Here is a 23954-nt window from a genome sequence, read left to right on the forward strand (position 1 = left end):
TTCAATTTTCAAAGCTATTTGAACTACAGGAGTAATAATAATAAAAGCATTTTTTTCATGGAAAATAGCAATTTCTACACACTTGTTTTTTGCGCAGAAAATTCAGTTTTCTGTGCAAAAAACCCACAAAGTGTCCCACGTAGATCAAGTCCTAAATTGCTATGATTACCTATCAAGGATTCAGCTTCTTAAGGTTTCCTGCAACTCAATACATCCATTTTTCAACCATTTAAAAATATATTTATGAATATTCTTTCCATCCCTAGCTGTATGTCTATTTAACTCCAGAACAAACAGTTTCTTTCCAAAAAATCTGTCTCAGGGAACACATTAACTAGGGGAGCAGATTAATTAGATGGAAATGGATATTAGTTGTTTTGTTTATAAAATATTTTACCCCTTTTGCTACATTGGATTTTTTTTAAAAAAAAATCAGCAAATAATACCTGTTATCAAGACTGATTCAAAAGTAGCAAAAACTCCAGAGAGCTTTGTAAGACTGGATCAGGCTAAATGCCATGTTATCAGGCATTGTTGTTAGCTATAAATTTGAGTTTTGGGAAGTTTGTCCTGCAAGACACCCAGAAGGTAGAGAGGAAAACTGAAAATGAAACAGCCAGAGAGAAAACGTTGTACTGTATGATCTGTTTGAATATTTGAAAGGATGTCAAGGGATGTACTTTGATTGTGTATTCCCGTACAGCAGGTGATTGCACCGGATGGCCCTTGTGGTCTCCTCCAACTCTCTGACTCTGTGATCATCTGGGAATCTGAGATTGAGAAAGATGCTCTAGAGTCGCCAGATCCAAAAGCTGAGCAGACTCTTATACCACCTGAGTTATAGTAAATGAAAATGCCTTCCGTGTAGCTATTAAAACTACATGGAGACTATCTCAGAGATTAATAGTTGTATTCTGCATTGCAGATCCCACATAGAATAGTGAGCTGGACTAGGTGACTACCATGATTCTTTCCAGCTTTGTAGCTGGAATCATGCTGGTGTCTTATATGTATGTATTCCCTAATGGATGTGGCTGGACAGTTTCGTCCAGTATAGAACATCGTCATTCACTTCAAGGATGCCGAAGAGGTGTTGTGCATGCAGTGCCATTTGTGCATGTAGATGCAGGTGTGCATATGAGGGTGTGATACACACAGATGCACTTCTAGATTTCTGTGTGCCTTTGAGTGTGCATTAACTTGTGCAACACTACCATTTAACAAAATGGTTGTATAGCACAATCAATGGGTAACTCCATATGTAGGTATGTGTACTACAAGACCCCAATGTACAACGTCAACCTATGCTTTTAGATCAGATGACCCCAAAAATGAATGAAAAAGCATTTGTTTCTGGTTAGAAGACACCTCACCTAGCTCTCTTTTATCATTTAAGCCATTGCAATGATGATCCTTCAGGTGTTGAACTGCGACTCTTAGCAGCTCCATCTCCACATTTGAAAATAAATAGCTAAAAGCATTCCTTAAAAAAAAAAGAAATAATTCTTTTTTAGCTTGTCAGTTCTCTCAACAGCTGCTAAACATTGCATTAATGTTGGGACCATAATACACATGAAATGTATAATGCAAGCCTTCCATGTTAGACCACATGTTTTGTGTTCGGATGACCCCAGATGTAATCCTTACCATTTTGAGTTGTTAGCATTTCCTTTGTGGGGTGGTGGTTTCAGTGTTGGACTAAGACTCTGGAGACCAGGGTTTGATTCTCTGCCTGGCCATGAAATTCACTGTGTTACCTTGAGCAAGTCACATGCTCTCAGCCTCAGGGGAAGGCAATAGGAAATCTCTTCTGAACAAGTCTTGCCAAGAAAACCCCATAAGTCGAAAATGACTTGAAGACAAACAACAACAACAACAACAACAACTCCAGTTGTTACAAAACGTTCAGGAAGCAGGTGGTAGAAACAAACTCTGATTCTGTTACTCAGCAGAAAATGGGGTGTACAGACCGGCACTTTATGCTGGCCTGCACCCAAACTAAGGCTCAGATAGGGCTGAACATCCAGCTGGTATGCCATGATGACATCCGTCATGCACAGTGCCCAAACGGCGCTGCACACGAGGGGCATCATAAGGCTGCGCTGCAGTGTTTATGGTGCCTGTTCTAAGGAACAAATAAGAGCCGTGTTTTGTGGCTTCTATTTGCAACGGGTTGGGGGGTTGGTGTGTGGTTGCCGCATTCCCAACCCAGCACTTTCAGGGGCGGCATAGAGTCTGTTCAGCCCCCTAATATTTCACTACTTGGGTGAATAGGCAAACTTAATTTCCTTATGTCCCCATAAAATGAAAGATATGAAAATGAAAGGAATCAGAGGCACAGTACAGACCACCCCTTTGGAGCGGCCTGCTGGCAGCCTAATTCCCTCCACAGAGAAACCACAGCTGCCAAACCACACAGCTTCCCTCCGGAGTAAAAAGAACCCGGGAAAAGTGTGATGTTTTAAACAAAATTTTTAATTACTGTATTAAAGAGTTTAACATTTTTAATTTTTTAAAAAAAATTAAATTTTAAATTTTAATTTTAAAAAAACTGGGGTCTCTCCTATCTCCTTCCACTGACCCTCCCCCCACTCACATGATCTCTTTTGCATTTTAAAAGATACAGGCACATGCCACAACCTGTTTCTGCCAAAATACAGAGGAGCAGTGGTGTCACACACCACTTTTAGGGTGTCACCTGGTGCTGTCCATATCCCTATAGTGATGCCACTGGCCAGCGGCAAGCGCAGACCTTGGCATTTTTCTGCTTTCCTCCCTATTATCTGCCAAGGAGGCAGTAACCATGATAGGAGGGAATGGCTGCAGCTAAAAGAAGAAGACAGGTACCTTCAACCAGCTTCGCAGCATTTTATGGTACCTCATCCTGCATCTGAGCTTGTTCAAGCTTAGAGCCCCATCCTGTATCCAGCCTGGGAACCTTACTTGTGGAATGGCTACTGGGTGACAGTTGGGAAGAAACAAGGTCTATTGGAGCTGGTTTCTCAGGAAGGTCTCTTGGCCATGGTTCCTTGTTAGCCCTACTTTCCTTCTCTTCTTTTGAAGAGGTTCCTTGCCTTAAGTCTTAACATGGAAAAGAGCTTTTAAAAAACACACAGAAAAAAATTCATGTAAAATGGCCTAAACATTCCCAGGCAGTACCTGCACCCTTCCTTATTATTCATATTCCCCATCCAGTCTGGCCTTTATATTTAAAAGTTCTGTTTTAAAAGGGCAACACAGTCCTAGGCCATATGTTAAATTTTACTTAACAGTCTGTTCATGTTGTAGATCAATCATAGAAAGAGGACCTCAGTTCTGCAGAGATGCATCCTCTGCTACATTCAACGCTTTATTTTCATGTCTACCTCCCACACTTCCTCTCGTGATATCGGATTAAGTCTGACCTTCAGCCTCCCACTCATAGCTTTTGGTATCACCATCGTTCTTCTTCCAGTTGAACATATGAATCCCGTATTAAGATGGCAAACTGCTCTTGCCATTCAGTACCAAGGCAAAAAGAAGCAATCCTTATTCATAAACATCATTTTTCCTGGCAAATAATAGGAAGTTAAGTTTATCCCACCACCAAGCTTCCTTAAGGAATCCCAATAGGTTTCACATTCAGTAGACTCTATGATTATGTTTCATTGACTGTCATACTGCTTCCCCATGCTTGCATCCTCTCTGTTTCTCTTTTTCACACAGCTGCCCTTTCCATTAAGAAGAATGAGGAGGCTGCCTTAGGCAGCAGATTTGTGGTATCAATAAAGAACAGCAGATGTTTACTTATTTACTTTGTATTATTGTATTATTTTTTTTGGGCAGATAGTGGGAGATGTGTTTGTGGGAATTTATTCCTCATGTGCAGAACAACTTGGGTGGCTTTGGGTGCTTTGCAACTTGGAATGTCTTGGGTGGGGAAAGCCATCTGGTGTTCTTCCTCGGGCAGCAAAATATATTGACTCCCCCTCCCCCTGCTTCACACACACTGCAGTATGACAAACTACTTTTGCACCATCCCAGTAGAAGTCTTGCTGAATTCAAACTAAACTGCTCAGAATTCAGCTTGGAGTGAACTGTGTGGCATTCCAGTTTATGGTATGAATAGTCACAATTCTCAGTCAATTTTTCCCTCAGCAAACCCAAATCAACCATTTTCTGCACAGACTCTGACCTTTCTGTGTGCACATTTGGGTAAATTCATTTTGCAGGGGCATACATTAGATAATCCAATATTAATTGACATATGTTGCTATATAAGATTATTTTAAACTGTTAATGTTTAGCTCTGACAAATTCCTCTAGCCAATGCTTATAGATAGGTATGCTGTTATCACAAGCAAGTGTAGCTGTTGCACAAACAAGTGTGTGTGTTTGTGTGCATCTGTGTGTGTGAGAGAGAATCCATTCACACATCAAAATAATTTCATTATTAACCACTTTTGTTCTTCTGAGGAAAATTGCAGTTTATATTGCAGTTGAAAATAAATGCAACTGTGCTCAAACGGAAAGTAAACTTCCCTGCATCCAAATATCTTTACTCAAGTAACCATCTTTATATCTGTAGACACAAGGTCCCTTCTACAAGGCAGATTGCAGAATACATATAGCCTAGATAGAGGGTAAACAGGAGCATTCAGTAAAGATGATATGGAGGGAGGGGTTGCTCTGTTTATCTGTTGCGACAAAAACAAGAAGTCTTGTGGTACCTTAAAGACTGGCAATCTTTATTTGGCATAAGTTTTATAGACATCACCCACTTCTGAAATCCACAAGACAAAACCAACAACATTTGTCCTTGTCCTCACGTCCATAGATGCTGGCGAAAAGTCAGGAATAAACACTTCCAGAATACAACCACATAGCCCGAAAAACCCACAAAAAACTTTGTCCTCATTATTTCTCCCCCAATACATAGGCATTTACTTTTCATAACACTAGGAGGCACTGTGTCTGTGTACAACTAAAAACAAAAGCTGCTTTACTGATCTCCTGGGATGCAGCTGTTCCAAAGATAAATAATCCACCAATTCTTTCCCTTCACGATCACTAAACATAACACTTCAAGAAGGTTTCTTGTTTTGGGACCTTTCATACTGGGATGGAGTGGGGGTGGGAATTACAAATGATGTCAGTCCTGGAGACTTGTTGCCTTTTAGATATCACTTTAGTATAATGCAATGTAATATAAATGTATAATATAAGGTAACCTAATTTAATACAGTATAGTATAATATAATTCATTGCCCATTTTAGTCTTCCTCCTTCGGACATGAGTCACCCTCCTTTGGACACTGCCTTTGGTTGGCAGTGAAAACTCAGACACTTTAATTGATTCAGGACAAGGCCACCTATCTTGGCTTCCAGTGGATTTTTATGGTCAATTTAAAAGGGTAACTTTAACTGATAAAGCAGAGGTGGCCAATTTTGGTGGGTCCAGGTGGTGAGTGAACAGCAGCTAGAATCCCATTATAGACTGTAACACACACACACACACACACACACACACGCACACACACACACACATACTGCTGAAATTTGACACTTCAGGATTTACAAAATTACCCTTTTCTACTAAAGACACGTGGAGTTTGAGAGTCATGTGTGAGAGGACTACATTTCTTCTTCTTTGGAAATCTTTAAACAGAGGTTGGACATTCTAGTTGTATATTCCTAAAAGGTAGAAGGTTGCACTAGATGGCCCTTATGGTCTCTTCTAACTTTTTGATTCTATTATTTTATAGCTGCATGATCTTTGAGTCTTTTGGATGCAGGACTATCCTTTAAAAGAAGGTAAACAATCATCACATAGCTTGTTTTACTACACAAACATGCTCTGTTTTGGTGCTACACTACAGGTGCTTGCATTTGAAAGAATGACTGGCCATGGTTTGCTTACCACTACTCTTAAATTGTTTTTGACCGTGTTGTCAACTCCACAAACCGAGTACAAAGCAAAGGTGATGAATGAGACTCAAATTATAAATTCATCTGTTTGATCCCACAATTTTCCTATATTTCCTCTATTTTCCTCCCAGATTTGTTAGTCCTGTGTTCTCTAGTGTGCTAGGTAATCTCTAAAATGCCAGGCAATTTTTCTTCTCGCCTTTTCACCTGTCCCAGTTGGCCACCATCTTTAACCTTCTAACCACAACACTACCTCCTCACCTCATCTGATTGCAATAATTTACCTCTTCATAAACACTGCACAGTTTCTGTTGTTATAGCTGCTGTTGCTGCTGTTGCTGCTTCTGCTGTTAACAAATGAAAATATGAAATTATCTTTCATACTGTGGATAGAGTCACATCCTTCCATACTGTGGACATTGTGTAGTAAAGTATATCTTCTGTTTATTATCTCTGGTTGCAAACACTGGTGGAAGCTTTCTATGTAGAAATCCATTTCTGTGTTTTCACCCCCAGGAAGACGCCACATAAAGTTCATCCTGAGGTGGTTTTTTCTGTGTGTTGATATCATGTCCATTTTCATGCTGTGAATACTGAGGTGATGGGGATGTGGTACTGCTCTAGTTGATATCACGGTTTTAAAAATATTCCTTGAGTCACAAATGGTGTAAAAAAAAAAAGATCCATTAAAATTTGCGCTGAGAGAAATTGGTTAGTTTTATCTCTGCTGTTAACTCCCCTCGAGTTGGCTGCGACTCATGGCAACCATGTGAATGAGAAATCTCAAAAACTCACTGTCTTCCACTGCTCTGCTTAGATCCTGTAAATTCAGGCCCATGACCTCCCTGATTGAATCAATCCATCTGGCATGTGGTCTTCCTCTCTTTTTGTTGCCTTCTACCTTCCCTAGCATTATCATCTTTTCTAGTGAATCATGCCTTCTCATGATGTGACCAAAGAACAATAACCTCATTTTTGTCACTTTTGCTTCTAGAGAAAGTTAGGCTTGATATGTTCAAGGATACATATCTTTGTCTTTCTGCCTGTCCATGTTATCTTCACCACTCTTCTCCAGCATCACATCTCAAATGAGTTTATTTTCTTTTTACCAGCTTTCTACACTGTCCAGCTTTCACATCCTTACATAGCAATGGGGAATATAATGTCTTAGACAATTCTAACTTTAGTGTTCTGCTGTATATCTTTATACTTTAGGATCTTGTCTAATTCCTCCATCACTACCCTTTCCATTTCTACTCCTCTTCTTCTTTGTTGACTGCAGTCCCCATTCCTGTCAATGTTTGATCCAAGGTATAGGGATCCTTTAACTATTTTGATTTCCTCATTGTCTAGGTTGAACTTGTAGATCCTTCCTGGTCATTATTTTTGTTTTTATGGTACTAGACTCATCTTCCCTTCCTAATTTTTATAATGAAATCCATCCTTCGATCACTTTGTTTATATCTCACCTTTCTCCCAGACTGGAATTTAATGGGAAATAAACTAATTTGTTTATGGAGCTTAGCACTCAGCATTGTAAACTGGTTCCAGCCTGCCTGGCTAGAGCTGGGACATGGGATGGAGGCAGGGATTATCGCTCACCAAATCACCATTAAACCGCCAGCCGCCATCAGCCTGGGTCCCAGCTGCACTCTGCCAGCACTTTTTAGAAGTCGGAAAGCTTCCCAACCTCTAAATAGTACCAACGGAGCACGTCTTGGACCTGGCTGGTACCCAGGCTGATAGCGGCTGGCAGTTTGGCGGTGATTATGTGAGCGATAATCTCTGCCACCATCCCGCATTTCGGCTCCAGCCTGGAAGGCTGAAGCCAGTTTAAAATGCTGAGCAATAAGCTCCTGTCTCCTTGAGAAAAATAATGTAGTGGTACTGCTGTTTCAGGTTTAAGAGAAAGGTAGCAAAACATACATCAAAATCTGATATATTCAAAAATAAGATTGCAGTATACAGAACATTTTATTTTTAAAAGCCCGGGAAAGTGTTTTGCTGGTACCAAAATGATAATATAGATTTCCAGGTGCACCTTCTTCAGAGAGTGTTCCACAGCCAGAGTGCTTTACAGTCAGCCCTCCATATCCACGGATATTTTATCCATGGATTCAATCATCCATGGCTTGAAAATATTTTAAATATATATAAATTACAAAAAGCAAACATTGATTTTGCCATTTTATATAAGGATACCATCTTACTATGCCATTGTATTTAATGGGACTTGAGAATCCATGGATTTAGGTATTCACAGGGGTTCTTGGAACCAAACCCAAGTGAATACCAAGGGCCCACTATAATGTTTGTGGCAGATCAATTTGTTAAAGCTTGGCCTTTCGGATTGTCCTGGGCTAAACATAGATAACACACCTCAGGCAAAAAAGGAACTGTAAAATGAACTTGGGAATGGACATATCAAGATGCCTCTATTCCATCATAGGGAGGTACAGTATTTTTGGTCTCATTGGCCTTTTCTGTGCTGGCCAGCACACTCCATGGTATCCTGGTCCTGCAGATGTCTCCGTTTTCACTCCACTGTGGCTATTTGCATAGATTTCCCACTGGACTACCTGGCATGTCTGCCACAACTTAAGTCATTCGCTTTTGAGGTCAGAATAAGATGCCAAGTGGTGCTCACATGCACCTCATTTTGTCCTCAGAATGAGTGATCCATGACAGTGGCAGGCGCTCTGGATGGCCTAGTGGGTCCCTATGCAGAGCAGAAACGGAAGACTCCAGAGCTTCCCAGAAGATCTGAAGCAATGGATAAGTTTTTAAATGCATGTTAACCTTGTTATTCCCTGGTTCTGGTGCAGGATGTGCCAGACGTCATCGGGACTGCCCATACCAGAACCAGGGTTTGGGCTCTGTATTATCCAAACAGGATGATGCCAGAGTTGCAGGGAAACAGGCCTTTTGGCCTGTGCAGACATGGCCATTGTTAGGTTTAAAAAACTTTTAAATTGTTTTCAATTAGTGCAGTTCTTAACAGGATTGCTTATTTAATTGTTTTTATAACTGTTTTATTATAATTATTTTAAAGCTATATTTTGTTTTAACTGTTGTAGTGAGCTGTTCTATTGGGGCAAATGTGGCTACAAATTAAATAAAATAATAATAATTACTATAGCATTTGTAAACAAAATGTGAGTCCTTGCTTTTTAAAAAAAACAACGGTATTTTTAAAATGACACATTTTTATAATCTGGTTCTGAACAACAGTAAGCAAAGTTCCATAAATATGTTTTCTTTCAAGACTAGCTCAGGCTCCAAGAAGACCCTTGCCTATTCTTATTCTTCAGTCATATATATATATATATATATATATATACACACACACACACACACACACACACACACACACACACGTATTTATAATTGTTGTAGTCATTTTCTATTTTTACACGGGAGAAACTTTGGCTTTCCTGGCAGGATCTTACTGACATTTCACCAACCTTGGCAGCTGAAGAGGTTCATCGTGATTCAATGAGGAAAACTTGTCTCCCGTGGAGATGGAATGCTTTGTCAGGCATTCAGAATAAGGATTTGTTCCATAGCATAGTCCCTCATAACACTTAACCAGGAAGCCTTATAAGGCCATTGGATGGTAGAGAATGGCATCTAGGAACTCTACAGAGCATGCTGGAGCAGGAAAGAACAGAACAGCCGTAGCTGTTTGATATTTGCTTGCTTGTTTGTTTGTTTGTTTTTTTCTTGGCAGAAAAGTCCCTCCTGAGAACGAACAGTCGTATTTGCCTTAGGGACAGTGGGATGCAATGTGTGCAATGGGCCCTTGGTATCTGCTGCAGTTTGGTTCTAGGACTCCTGTACATGCCAAAATCAATGGATACCCATTAAATACAATATTTGCATGGTATCCCTTATGTAAAGTGGCAAAATCAAGGTTTGAATACACACACACACACACAGAGGGGGGGATCCTTGTTATATGCTGGGGTTTGGTTCCAAGATCCCCCGTGGATAACAAAATCTGTGTATGCTCAAGTCCCATTAAATATAATGACATAGCAAAATGGTGTCCCTTATAAAAAATGGAAAATCAAGGTTTTATATTTGAAATTTATACTTTTTTTTGGAACACTTTCAAACTGTGGATGCTTGAATCCGTGTATAAAAAATCTGTGTATAAGAAGGGCCAACACTATATATATATATATATATATATATATATATATATATCTATCTCATAACACTGTTTTTGTATTTAATGTTTGGATATATTTTATATTGTGATGGCTTTTAGCTTTTAACAATAAATTTCTATTCTATTTCTATTCTATTGAGATATATATTGTACAAGCGCATATATGGCTTTGCTTCGCAAACGAAGATTCAGGAAGGACTCATCCCGCGCTTTGTACAAGCGCGTTGGTGACTAAAAAGGCCAATCCAGGACAAACAGGTCTGGTTGCAGAAATATATATATATATATATATATATATATATATATATATATATATAATATTTTCAAGCTCTGAATGTTGGATCCGTGGATAAAGACTCCACAGATACAGAGGGCTAACTCTGTATTACAGGTTTTCCTCAGAAGTATAGCTTGAAAATATTGGTTTTTGGGGGCTACAGAGCCTAGATTTCCTTCATGTACTTACTTGTAATTCCCTCCCCAGTCCCCTCAAATAATTAACTGCTAAGCTCTGTTCAGAAATGAAACTGACAGCCAGGAGACACCTTCTGGTTGGTAGACAACTAATTCCTATAGTCCATGTCAAGGGCAATTTAAAGATTTCCCAACCATTTTAAATTTAGCAAATGGACACTGGCATGCTCAGTCTTTTTTTCTGGAGTCACACCTGGTTATTTGCTCTACCTGTCTACGTTTACTAGAAATGGTCCAGGTTTTCAGATATCTTTTCCTTTGGTTAAACATCACTTCTGTTTCTGCCTTTCCAGGATGCTCTGTTAATTTTTTTATTTTTATTTTTTGCATGAATCCATAGTTTCCAGAAGGTAAATCTCAAAAGAGTGGTGATATAATAGTTGGAGTGTCATCTAGAATGACCTTTTTTTTCCTTTAGAAAATAGGTGATCTTCACATGAAGATCTAACCTCCATACAGGGTACTTCTGAAGATAAAGAAGCCTTGAGTTCATTGTAAGAACGGTGAGATATAAATGTAATCAATAAGTAAAAGCAAGCACTTCAGTTCCATGAAATACTCAGCCTGGTATTTAATTCCAGCATTCATGTATTAGCCCACCGCTCTGTCCTTGTATTTTTTATTGTGTTTTTAATAGATATTTTAATTGTAACATGTTTAATCCTGTCTTAAGGGGGGGGAATTTGGGACATAATTTTGTAAATGTGGATTTTAATGTGTTGTGAGCTGCTTTGATTGTCTTGTCACAGAAAAGCGGGATACAAATAAAAGTATTATTATTATTATTATTATTATTATTATTATTTATCATAATCTGTTACAGTGACAGTCGTGAGGACTTCTTTTTCCCCTTTAGGAGGGAGGTCATCTTCACATGATCTCAAAATTTTCTGGAGTATTTGTCAACAGGTATTTATGCATTTTTCCAGGAACATAAACATCATATAGATGCAGTGCCGGAGTTGTGCCATGATGGCGCATGTCATGTAGACTGGTGTGTGCCAAAATGGCACCCTAGGGGCAGAGTTAGGGCATCCAGCATGCAGACACTGTGCCCTGACTCTGCCCACAGGCTGGCACACAGTGTGAAGATGACCTCCCTCCTAAAGGGGAAAAAGAAGTCCTGTATAGGGCCTGAGTCAAAGATTTGTTTCTAGTAAAGTACAATTTTAAGCATTTATTTTGCTCAGAGTAGTGTTCCTGCACCGGGTGTCACCAAGTATGGGGCAGGGTGGGTCTTATGAGTATGTGGGGCTTCTGGGGCAGGGCTTCCTATCAAGTTTTGGGGTGGGGCTTCTGGGGACAGTGGCACATCCTCTCCCTGAGCTGGAGACTTTGAGGACAGAGCGTCTGCTGGGGGGGGGGGTAGAGTGGTGTGCAGAGGGATTGTGGAGCGGCACATGCATGCACATGCATGCACATGCAGACATGGAGGCACTTGCATGTGTGGACACAGGAGCATGCAGGTGGGGAGAGGCCCTCATGTGCATGCGAGCAAGGAAGAGTGTTTGTGAGAGAGAGGGAAAAGATGCTTGTGTGCAGGGCAGAGGTGCACACACATGTGGGGAGAAGAGGCACATGTGCCCAGGAGGCCAGGCGGCACGTGAATGACACAGAATGGGGGGGATGGTGTGAGGGAGGTCTGTTCAGTTGTCATCCCCCTTCTGGAGTGTCATCCGGTGCGGCCCCCCGCTACTGCCTTAGATTTCTATAAGCCAACAAGACATTTTAATGAAGATAAGTTCGTCAGAAAAATATGGCTGAGTACATAATAAAATACAGTATATGTAATATAGCTGTGAATAAGCTATATGAAATGAATTTATATTTATATTAGTGTTAGATTTTATTTGTTAATGACCAACATTTTTCTTGAATGTCCTACATCTTTTGGTGTCTTTTCTTCCTTTGCAGTAATGTCATCTAGTCACCCTACTTTTGGGGTTTTAAAAAAGATCTTGGGGGTGGTGTGGCATTGTTGTGCAGCCCTCCAAGGTCTCCTGGAGAGCAATGCAGCCCCCTAAAAGGTGCCTACTCCCAGGGTGAACAGATGTCCTAACCACAAAGGAAGACAAGACACTGCAAAATTTAGAAAAGTCAAGAAAATGCAGGGCATTACAAAAGAAAAGCTAATAACACTAATATAAATAAATTCATGTTTCTAAGTTGTGCTCAAAATGGAGGACATTTTGAAATTCCTCTTGGACAGAAGGTTGAAATGTAGGGCATGTCTTAGAAAAGGAGGACACCTGGTCACCCTGCCCAGTCCTCCTATTTAACTATAGTCCCCCAAAGGATCCACAAATAAAGGCATGTGTTCAGGTCCATATCAGCAAAACCAGTGAGTCTTTTGTCAAGCAAGTAGGCCACAGGGAAAAAATGTGCACTAAAAAAGGAATAGCTCAAAATGCTTTATTCTTTTGCTGTAAATCCTGTTTTCTTCTCAGCTGCTGTGAGGAATGCAGCAAGAAAAACTTAAAAGCAAAAGGGAAGCCTAAGGTGAAGTGGCAGATCCTTGCCAAATCAAAAGGTCCCACTGCTTTGGCCTGCGTTGAGTTCTGGCTTCACTACAACACTGACAGAATGACTTCATAAACATGTTAAGCCTGGCGCCAGAGGAGAAGGCTTACCTGGATTCTTCCCGGAACAGAGAAAACCAGGACCTCTGGCTTGCTTGAGAATATATTTAGTGTGTACAGTCACACTTGAACACCCAAACTGAAATATGTCTGTTATTTGCTCCAGGGTTGACTGGTTTTATAATATCTCTGGTCACATGAAGAAGCTAGTATGGATTGATTTTCAGTGTGTAAGGTTTAAGCGTACCTTTACATGTAGCTCTGTTCAGATGGCAAGCTAATTGAATAAACATGACAGATCATTTCAAATCAGTCTCTTTTGCCTGGAGGGGACATACATCATGCTGAAAAGGGTGCAAGTATCAGCCCTGTAACATTTCTAGATCTGGGCAGAAGCAAACAGTAACAATTATATGAATCACGCAGCCTCTTATCTTCATTAGCTGGACCAACACAACCTACATCTGGTTGGTTGTCAAGGCACTTGGCCCCCCTTTTACTCTTAGGCCACTCCATACATACTCATGACTTTCTCATGGCTTCTTATATGAAGGAAACATGTGAATAAGGCTGAAAAGGAGAGAAATATTGTGCAAAAGGAACCACATCTTTGGTCTTGTACATGTCATTCACTTGGTGCACATGTTCCCAAAGTACTGGGGTTGTAGGGGGATTTTTTGTTTGTTTTTGGTCTTCCATACCAAAGAAACTTGGGTAACTTTGGGTCTTACACACTTTGTTAGGTGTGTGGGTGGAATGGGATAGTGAGTGTCATCATACTTTCAACTATTGCAATTTGGTGGGGACAGTCCCTATTAATGCAGTGTCATCCCATTTTTCAGCTCCTTTTAAAATATCCTTCCTCCAATTTGTCCCCTTTGTCTTCAGTTTACTTCAATGACTGCAAGGTAGTTTGTATTCAGTTAACATAATGGGATGGGGGGGGGGGGAATAAGAGAGGAGGAATCAAAATCTTGCCCTTTTCTGCAGACAGGCAAAGACAACTACTGCAGCCTGTCTGTCTTTGTGTGTTCTTATTAATAACTTTTGCTTTCTTGACCACACTGTGATGTTACATAGTTACACATTTCCCAGTTTTCAGCTAGGAACTGTTAGAGCATGGTGTCGTTAACTACACCACATCAGGCAGAAAAATATTTTGAGATGGCCCTGCCTGATATTGCATTACACCTGTTGTGTCACAGTTAAGTATTTGCCATAGGCACTCAGTCCTAGTAGGACTGGATCCAGTAACAGGATAAAGTCATTAGTGGGATAGTGATGGAGCAGTGAATCAGGATATACGTGGTCAAACACTGAGAGCTCTATAAATTGTGACCTTCGCATGAGAAACTGTATAGATGTATTAATGTTATGATTTTCAACAATGCCAATGCTATATTAGGTATGTAGCAAAGCAAGAGTATATTGAAAGTTAATGTGGATGAATCGTAGATGCTGAGCTGCTGGTGGGGGGTGGTGGCAGGGAACATGGATTTGTCTCTTTTGCATAAGAAAATCAGCAAAGCACAATGTGTGTTTGTGCTGTTGCATAAATGTTACCTATAATAACAAGAACAATCTAATCAGAAGGCATAAAGTTTAGTTCTTGTACAGTTTTTTAAATAGTTGTTTTAAAGATACTATAGAAGCATGATATTCTGAATACAAAGGCAAAGACAGGCATAAAGAGAGACAAAATAAGAAAAAACATATTGTGAGTAAATGCAAGTCTGATTACTGATAGAACATGTGCATTCAACATATTTTCTCCTTTGTTTGCAGGTGATAATGTAAGTGAAATCTATTTGCAGTTAGAAATTCTACACAGTTCTTTTAGATAACATTTTTATGATTAGTCAGTTTTTCATAATCTCGGGAATGGGTTTGAGAAATATTGTGTTACATGTTTCTTTGATAAATGCTGTTACATACAGTTATGATATAAAATAATGTCATCATACCAAAAAAAGCAAAAATTTGTCAGTAATTTACATTTATGTTTTGATTTTTCTGCATTATTGATCTCCTGTTTGGTAAACCAAGAGGGGATCATCTGCAGCAATAAAACAATTTTAAATAAAACCTAATAAATGTACAAACAAACCCCATGGGAACAGTTTTGTCGGTTGTACACTGAGATTTTTTTTTAGGAGTACTTATATACAGGTCTAGTAGATTATGTATCATTTTATGTGTATATCTGTTATAATATATTCAGTTCTAAAAGTGCTTCTTTTATTCTTTTCAGATGAAACAGAAGCAGAGACTGCACCCCCTCCAGGTTGGTTAAGACAAAGTTGTGTTACTTTGGTTCACGTAGTATGGTGTGGATGAGACATCATATAGAAAATAAAGATAGAATTGTTATTGTATTACTATCTGCTGGGTTTGTTTAGGGGTTCCTATTTCAGTGAAATGTGACTTTCTAAGGTCTAGGGAATGTATAGGAGTCATTGGAAGACATTGTACGTGGAAATAATTGGGGAAATTGAGGAGAACCCCAGGGGCATCACTAAGAGGGTGCAGGGTGTGTGGTCTGCAACAGGTGACACCCTCAGGGTTGGTGACACCACTGCTCCCCAAACATCTGTCTTTTGGCAGAAATAGGCTGTGACATTTGCCTGTGTCCCTTTAAAATGCTGGAGCTCAGCAGAAGAGATGGAGTGAGTGAGGTCCCAGGTTTTTGTTTGTTTGTAAAATAAAATTTAAATGTTTTAATTTTAATTTTAAAAAAATCTTTTAGAAATTTGTTTAAAGACGTCACATCTTACCAAAATTTCACTTTAACCACTTAAAATTATGTATGTGTAAGTACATTTAATAATAATAATAATAAAAATTTATTTATATTTCCCACCTCTCCCTTCAGATTGAGGTGGGATTACAGCCCATTTAGGCGGTGTGTATGATTGTTCTTGTTGCTACTGTATGATATTGTAATTTGAAGCGCCTCATCCACAAATAATGAACCAGGATATATGCAATAAATTGCCTGAAAAATCCAAGTAAAACATACATCAGGGTGGAATCTTGTTCTGTAGATGTTGGATTGTACATCTCATTATCCATCACCACTGGTATACTGGTATACTGACTGCTACGCATTGCAAAGTGATCTTGTAGCACCTTTGATACTGAGAGAAAGAAAGTGGTAGTGTAAGCTTTTGTAGACAAAGGATATTATGGCACGAGCCTCAATTTCACCACGATCACATTAGTAAAAGAAAACAGAAACCAGTTAGAAGCATTCAAGTATCACATATCTTTGCATTAGCATGAAGGTACTGTTTTTGCCATTGAAAGTCCCCCATGCTCTCTTCTGCACTCCTTATCACCACCTTCCTGCCTTATGCTCTTCCCACTGTCTGCTCAGGTTTTTTATTCTTGTTTTTAACACAATTCCTAACTTAGATTATGCTTAATACAATTTATTTTTTTAAGGAAAAAAAAAGAAATAAAAGGAAATAAAGGAAAATAGTTTTACTTAGGAATACTGAGGGGGACAGGGGTTGAGGGGAGAGGAGGAGACATAGATACCACGTGACTACCAATATAGGAACTGATATGAAAGAGACGTTTTGTACCTGTGAAGTAATGGAAAAGCAGCTAGACGTTGATGGGTTTTCCTTGTCAATGAAAAGGTACACTCTAACAACATTTTACAAGCAGAGCAGCAATGAGACAGAGATGATGTCATGCAATACGTATTTTCAAGTATTCTCCAACTTTAATTGTAATTTAAAAGCCTTGTATGATAAGGTCCTAAGGGCCTGAGCAAACGAGCAGGATATCATGGGCCAAGCTTATGGTTCTCACACAGGTCAGTCCACGTACTGGTACAGTGATGGGTGAGTGTTCACATCCTGCCCGCCACTACTCACTACCATCGACCCACTGCCACCGTATGCCCTGTACCTGCCATCACTGTCATGTCCATCTTGAAGGCATGCCACCACCTGTAAGGGCATAAACTAAGCACCTGGCTATGCTCATGTGGCCTGACACTCCTTTCTGACATCAGAGGCCATGGCAGGTGCTTTTGGGATCAACACGACAGCAGTGGCAGGTACCATTGGGGCCATCCAATGTGCCACTGCTGGGTTTCCTGGAATGTCTGCCACAAACAGCTGGTCTTTTTGGACCAGATTAAGGCCCTTTTGGGTCCAGGGCTCATGGCCTGCATCATCTGGACTGGACAATGAGAGGCCAGGGGGAACACTGGTGTTTGGGCCCATGTGTACAGGCCCTAGGTCTACTTCATCAGATGCAGTTGGTCTCAAACGTGCTACAAGATCTCTTTGCATACTTTGAATTCTATGCACTGCAGTTCAACAACAGCTGTAAGACTGGATTGTTCCCAGCCATGATATACTGTAGATAAAAAGGTGCATTTCAGAAGTAAAATTATGGTGCATTACAACAAAATCTTTGCTTGGCTTCAGGATTAATTCTCCTATGACCCTGAAATGATGAAGCAAAAACTGGCAGCTGCCTGGAAATAGTGTGTGAGAGTTAGCTTGAATTGTCTTTCTACAAATCTTTCCTAAACTTGGTGGAACTCATTCATATTGGCATGAAGCATATTGCCATAAAATACAACCTACCACTGAAAAACATAGTAAGACAGGCACTTTCCTTGTTGAACACAGAAGAAACAGCTGCTGACATTTCAACTGCAGAGAACTTTCAAAGAGATTCACTGCAGGGAAGAACATGCTGGTCACAATATAAAGCTTCAAACAGCTGAAACCAAGCAGGAACTCCAATTAGCATAAGAGCTAATACATCCTTGGGCACCACTTAAGTCCTGGTTGGATTCTCCACACAGATGAGAAATTATGCTATAATATTATCCAGATCAGAACTTGGAATCATTCCTTCCTTTTTTTGGACAAGAAATTCCAGAATCTCCCAGTCCCAGTGAGAATAGCCAGCCCCCCCCCCTCCCCAGTAGTGCTAGTAATTGGAGCTTATCCTATGAACAAGCTGGCTTACCTCTTCCAGCTTGAATTCAGGATCTGGGATGCCCCTAGATGTTATCATACCTAAATCGCTGCCTATCTAGCCAGGATGCTGCCACCCAGATACATCCCAGGTCAAAGCCTTGCTCAGCAAGGATTTTTTTGAAGTCAGGGAGCTTCCAACTTCAAAAATTGGCTGGCTGAGCGAGGCTTCGACCCAGGATGCATCCAGGTGGTAGCATCCCGGCTAGATAGGGGGCGATTTAGGTATGATAACATCCAGGGGGTTATTTGTTAGTGGGATAAGCTCCATTTTTTAACTGGCCACAAAGGTATGCTGGCAGTTGTAGTCCAAAAATAACTACTAATCTCTGGTATAGATCCCTTCTGAAATAAAAAATTTACTGTTATGCTCAAAGAAGAAAAACTATTTTGAACTACAACTTCCAGAATCCCACAGTCAGTGTGGCCAGTTCACTAGTGGCTGTGCAACCTGCACAACTCCCTTAAGGGTGCTAACACAACCTTTCCCCCCTGCCCAGGACCACCCTGCTGGCTGGAGATGATGGGTACTGCAGCCTAATACATCTAGGAAGCGTTGGGTTGGGAAAAGGTGTGTTAATGTCTGTTTTTTCTAAATTCTACCCGGTTTGAGGGAAGCATTGGAGAATGTCTGTGAGGCCTTCTGCCCTGATGTCCCATCTGGAAGTTTGAGCCTCTGTGAATGTACATCCATGTTCAGATCACTACACACACATGCAGTTAAACCCACATGCAGTGTGCTGCCACGCAAAGTGCTGACTGCTGCTCACAAGGTTAGTGTGCCTGAGGTAGCAGCATTTGCCCCTGACCTGCCACATGTAACAAAGTTACTTGAGGGGAAAGGTCTTTCATGCTACATAATTACAGAACTGTAATTCTACTTTAACTGCCATGGTTCCATCCTATGGAATTCTGGGATTTGCAGTTTAGGAAAGGGTATTTAGAATTTTGTGCCAGAGGGCAGCAGTGCATCACCAAACTACATTTCCCAGGTCTCCATAAGATACAGCCATGGCAATTAAAGTGGAAACACAGGCCACTGCCACACTGCAAAATTAATGCAGTTTGACACTGCTTTAACTGTCATTGATCCATCCTACAGAATCCTGAGATTTGTAGTTTGTTATGGCACCAGAGCTCTCTGGTAGAGAAGGATAAATATATCACAAAATTACAAGTCCCAGAATTTCATAGCATTGAGCCATGGCAGTTCATTCTGCAGTGTAGATGCAGCCACAGTAGATTAATTTTATTATGTGAAAGGGCCCTGAGTACTATTCTTGCTATCAGGCAGAGATCTTTTCCATCATTAGTATTTTAACTACAGACTAAACTGCAACCTTCTGTATGCAAAACATGTTTTCTACCACAGACATAGATTTTCTTCCCTAAGAATCACTTAAATCTGCTTTACATGTTAAGAGGGTCCAATGAATTCTTGTAACTGTGGGGGGGGGGTATATACATTTACTTTAAATTGATGTTCTAACTCTTGCAACCTTTGGAAGTGTATGTTCTGGAACATAAGTGATCGTGGAGCTTGTGCAGTTTCTACGATGGTGTATGTTATGTGAGAGCATTGTAGATAGCAAATGTTTGTGATTAAAGTGTTTTCTATGAAAATGTGCTTCTGCTTCACAGAACAAAACACAGAACAAAATAAACTACAAGATGGAACCACCCTAGGAAAAGGTGAGTACAATTGTTCTCCAAGAAGCCTGTAATGGATAAAATACTAGTAGATGCTAAAGCAAAAGTAATCGTTTGTGTTTTCTCTTTTCTTCTTTTCACAGCCAGCTTTTAATTTAATTTCTTTTTAAAAGTATGCTTTGGTATGGTTTCTAAGATTCCCCCCCCCCACATGTCTTAGGAACAGGTGAAATATGATGTGGGGGTCATATTTGTCCCCCTTCTCCATGCTGACCAGTTTTAACTGGTATACTAGTTGCTTCACTTCATGGAAAGGACGACACAGTTTATGCTTTAGTAGCTTTGAGTTACTGGAAGTTTGCCACACATTCTACAACTATCCTTGAAAAGTGTTCTGAAACTTGCTGTGCTAGCTATCTATTCATTTTCAAGCTCAGTCAGTGGCAGTTACTGGTTTCCTTGTCAGTGGGAGTGAACCCTATCCCCAAATACTTTTGATAGCTTTAATAAAAGGCCTGTACAGACAGGCCAAAATAAAGGAGCTTCGGGTCACTTTGGAGGTATGCTGTTTAAACGATGCATGTGTCCTAAAAGGCCAGAGGCCATGCCAAAGCCATGCTCCAGTTCTAAGGACTGAAGCGCTGCTTTGGTTCAGCTTCTGGCCTCTTAAGATGCGTGTGTCATTTAAACAGCATACCTCCAAAGTGACCCAAAGCACCTTTATTTTGGTCTGTTTGTATGGCCCCAAAGTTTAGATTAAAATCCCACTGCCCCACTGACATAAGAGGTACAGTCTGCCACTAAGCTCATTTCAGGAGGTCACTTTTGTCTTGCAACAGGGACGTAGCCAAGGGGGGGGGGGTCTTGGCGTCCAGACCCCCCTTCCATTAGAAAAATGAATGGTGCATGCTGCTGCACCGCCGCGCCCAAGCCCCATTATAATGGTGGCACTTAGTCTGGACCCCCTCCCTTCCTAAAATCCTGGCTACGTCCCTGCTTGCAAGCAGTTTCTTCCAGGACAATGAGGTGGTGAATTCACTCTAGGTGTTACTACAAACTTTAAAGAAACTATCCTAAATTAAACCCTTTGCCCAAACCAGGTTCAGCATGTTGGATTATAAAAATATAGTGAATTTACTGCCCCACCAACATGAAAACCACCACCTACCATATCTTTCAAGCTAAAAAGAGCTTAGGTATCAGAACAAGTGCTTTCTTCCACCAAGATTTTCATTCACCAATGACCAGTAACAATAAATAACAATAAAAACTTTATTTATATACAGCTTTTCCAACATGATCAAAGCGGTTCACATCATATCAAATATATCACAAATACAAAAAGAATAAAACATTGTTAAAAACATCATATAAACAATCTTAAATATCTTAATCGCAGGCCAACCATCTAAGGTAACTTCTGTGAGGGGATAATGTTCTCTAAAAAGAGTCAAGAGGGTATGCTAGATGAAATGTATGCTGAATTCCCCTGCCAACCACTATTTTTGTGTGTCAAATGCAAGGTTTTAGAGTTAGGGTGGTTCCACTAATTGTGTGCCTTCAAGTCATTTCTGACTTATGGCGACTCTAAGGGGGGGGTCTATCATGGGGTTTTCTTGTTAAATTTCTTCAGAGGGGGTTTGCCATTGCCATCTTCTGAAGCTGACAGAGTGTGACGTGACCAAGTTCACCCAGTGGGTTTACATGGCTGAGCTGGGATTTGAACCCTGGTCTCCAGAATCCTAGTCCAGTGCTCAAACCACTACATCACACTGGTTCAAGGTAGAATCACATAGGCTGATTCCACATGGAGTTTTAATTGTGAAATTATCTTCTCTGAATCAGAGAATTATCATGGCATCTAGATAACAAGGTCACATAATCCTCTATTTTCTCTCTGCTTACCCCTCTTCTTCTTCTTCTACCACCAAGCAAATTGGTGAACTGATTTTTTTAAAAAAATAGCTGAACAATGCCTGGAAATTGTCTGCCTTAGAAGTGTCCAACTCTTCTGCAGTCCTCCATAATGCATTGCAAACGAGCAACCAAGCAACACCTTGCTGGACATACACATTTGTATGGGAGTATGTCAATGAGAACTATTGCATTCTAATGTAGAGTGGGGATAGAGGCCTAAATCTAATTGCTGGTCCCAGCTAGAGTTGACCCATTGAACATTTGCTGACTGGGAAATCAACACTTACATAAATCCGATTTATTCAGTGGGTCTTAGCTGTGATCCATTCTACCTGCCTGTTTTGTCTACCATCAACTTGTTTAACTACCATTGTTTTCTCATACATTTGATGTGCCCTTCTTCATCTTTCTTTTTGTGTTGAAAATACAGCTGCCATAGTGTGCTTCTCTCACAAAATAACAGCATAAAATTAATGTGCTTGTTTTTCTCTTTAGGTTCTATTCAGGTTCTGTTCTAATAAACTACCCTCATGCTTCATTTTAACGTCATCTCTCTAGGTTATATCCTGCTGTGATAAGAGCTCTGTATGTTTCATCTTTGATTGATGCTTCCACATACTCTATGCATAAAATCTCAGCTGTTTTTTTTTTTAGAGTATGTAGATTAATATCTTTAAAGCTCATGAGCCAACTATGAAAGATCTGGGTGTGGACATATATAAAATTATATCAAAGGTCAAACATATTTTTCCAAGTGTATAATTATTATTGCTTGAATGCCATTGCCCAACCACAAAACAAATTCAATTTGGAATAAATTGCTCTGATCCTTACAATTCTTCAATAAATGTCATTCAAAAATGTTTGTGCCCCAATTGTTTTTACAGGGCTTGGCAGAAGAGTCCAAAACATCTTTGCAATGAAATGGATGGCTGTTGAGGAGCAACATTCTTTGACAGACAACATCAATTTTATGTCTTTAAATATTTATTTAAAACACCTTTTTAAAACACCTTTTGTATAAGTAAATAAAATAATTGTTTATTCATTTATTTACAAGAAAGAGAGCTTAAAAGGAGTCTGGAATGAACCTGATCCATTCCTTGGTCCACCTCAGCCCAAAATGTGATCAAGGAATCTGCTCACCCTCTGGTCATTTTAGGCTTCTTGTCAGTAGTCTCTTGTCAAGATCCAGTATATTTGCCCAAGTTATAAGTAGAAATGTCATAAAACATATTGTAGTATGTTGGGCCATATACTCTACCAGCCAATATTCCAAGTATGTTGTTCTCCATCCACTGAGTAAGAGCCTTTTATTAGATAGTCTTTTTATTAGATAGATTTAATTACAGAAGGATGGCATGAGCGTGCTCCACAGCAAAATAATTTGTTGGATTCTTCTGGATGGGAGTTATAGCACCACTACAGGCTACAGCTATGCTAGCCTTGGTCTATGGAAAAGCTCCCCCTTTTCAGTCAGTCTGAAAGAATGAAAAGAGATTGACAGTGCTAAAATATGGTGCAAGTGAGTTTCAGTTTTCTTAGTTCACTGGGGGGGGGGGGGGAGGAAATGTGTTTGTACTCAGTTACCTATCAATTGACAAACTTCTTGTTTATCATAAGCAAATCTATTTGTACCAGAATGTTATCATCTTATCTACGTCTTTTTCATGAGTTTCATTGTTAAAGGTATTTATTCCATTCCTACTTGCAGAAGAAAAGGAGAGTGACATAATGATCGTAATTCTTCCATCAGGTCTGACATTCTTTTGGGTATTTGTTATCTTTTGAAAAGATGACATTGTTAACATAGTTTAGTGTGTCATTTTCTAATTTTAAATGGATCACCATGGCTGAATCATTCCTCCATTTTGATGAAGCATTCAGTCCATACACTTCCAGTCACTAAGAAAGATGGATCGCTACAAGGTTTTTATTTTTCTATCCCATCTTTCAAAGCAATTCCATTGCCATTTGTAACCTTGATACCCATAGAAGTTATACATCACATTTTAATATCCTGGAGTTGAACAAAGTGGTTGGTATTGACTTTTTCTGCTTGGAAAAGAAAGGTTGCACTGGTTGGTGAACCTGCAATTGTGCCTTTGCACACCAACTAACTGCTTTTTGTTCTAGTTTCTCAAGTCTTTCAACAAGATAGTAGCAAACTAGATCACTCTTTTACATGACTGTCATCTTCCATTTGGATAACAAGCATGACATTGCATATACTGTGCTGACTGAGCC

At 39.9% G+C, this 23954-nt stretch overlaps 1 protein-coding gene across 8 annotated transcripts in view; it reads left to right on the top strand.

Moving 5' to 3' along the window:
- MYBPC1 (myosin binding protein C1) overlaps positions 1 to 23954 on the top strand; it is a 113277-nt gene that overhangs the window by 9722 nt on the left and 79601 nt on the right. For 5 of the 8 annotated variants that reach the window (XM_089527944.1, XM_089527940.1, XM_089527945.1 and 2 more), the window contains exons 2-4: positions 15386 to 15418; positions 19782 to 19832; positions 23422 to 23463. In XM_089527944.1, the coding sequence (XP_089384070.1) occupies positions 15386 to 15418; positions 19782 to 19832; positions 23422 to 23463 (126 nt within the window). The remainder of the gene's footprint in view (positions 1 to 15385; positions 15419 to 19781; positions 19833 to 23421; positions 23464 to 23954) is intronic. The other 3 variants (XM_089527941.1, XM_089527942.1, XM_089527946.1) reach the window with 1 other exon arrangement.

The sequence above is a fragment of the Sceloporus occidentalis genome, unplaced genomic scaffold (assembly GCF_023333645.1).
Source record: "Sceloporus occidentalis isolate IW3139 unplaced genomic scaffold, rSceOcc1.0.p SCAF_5, whole genome shotgun sequence".
NCBI classification, from domain to species: Eukaryota; Metazoa; Chordata; class Lepidosauria; order Squamata; family Phrynosomatidae; genus Sceloporus; species Sceloporus occidentalis.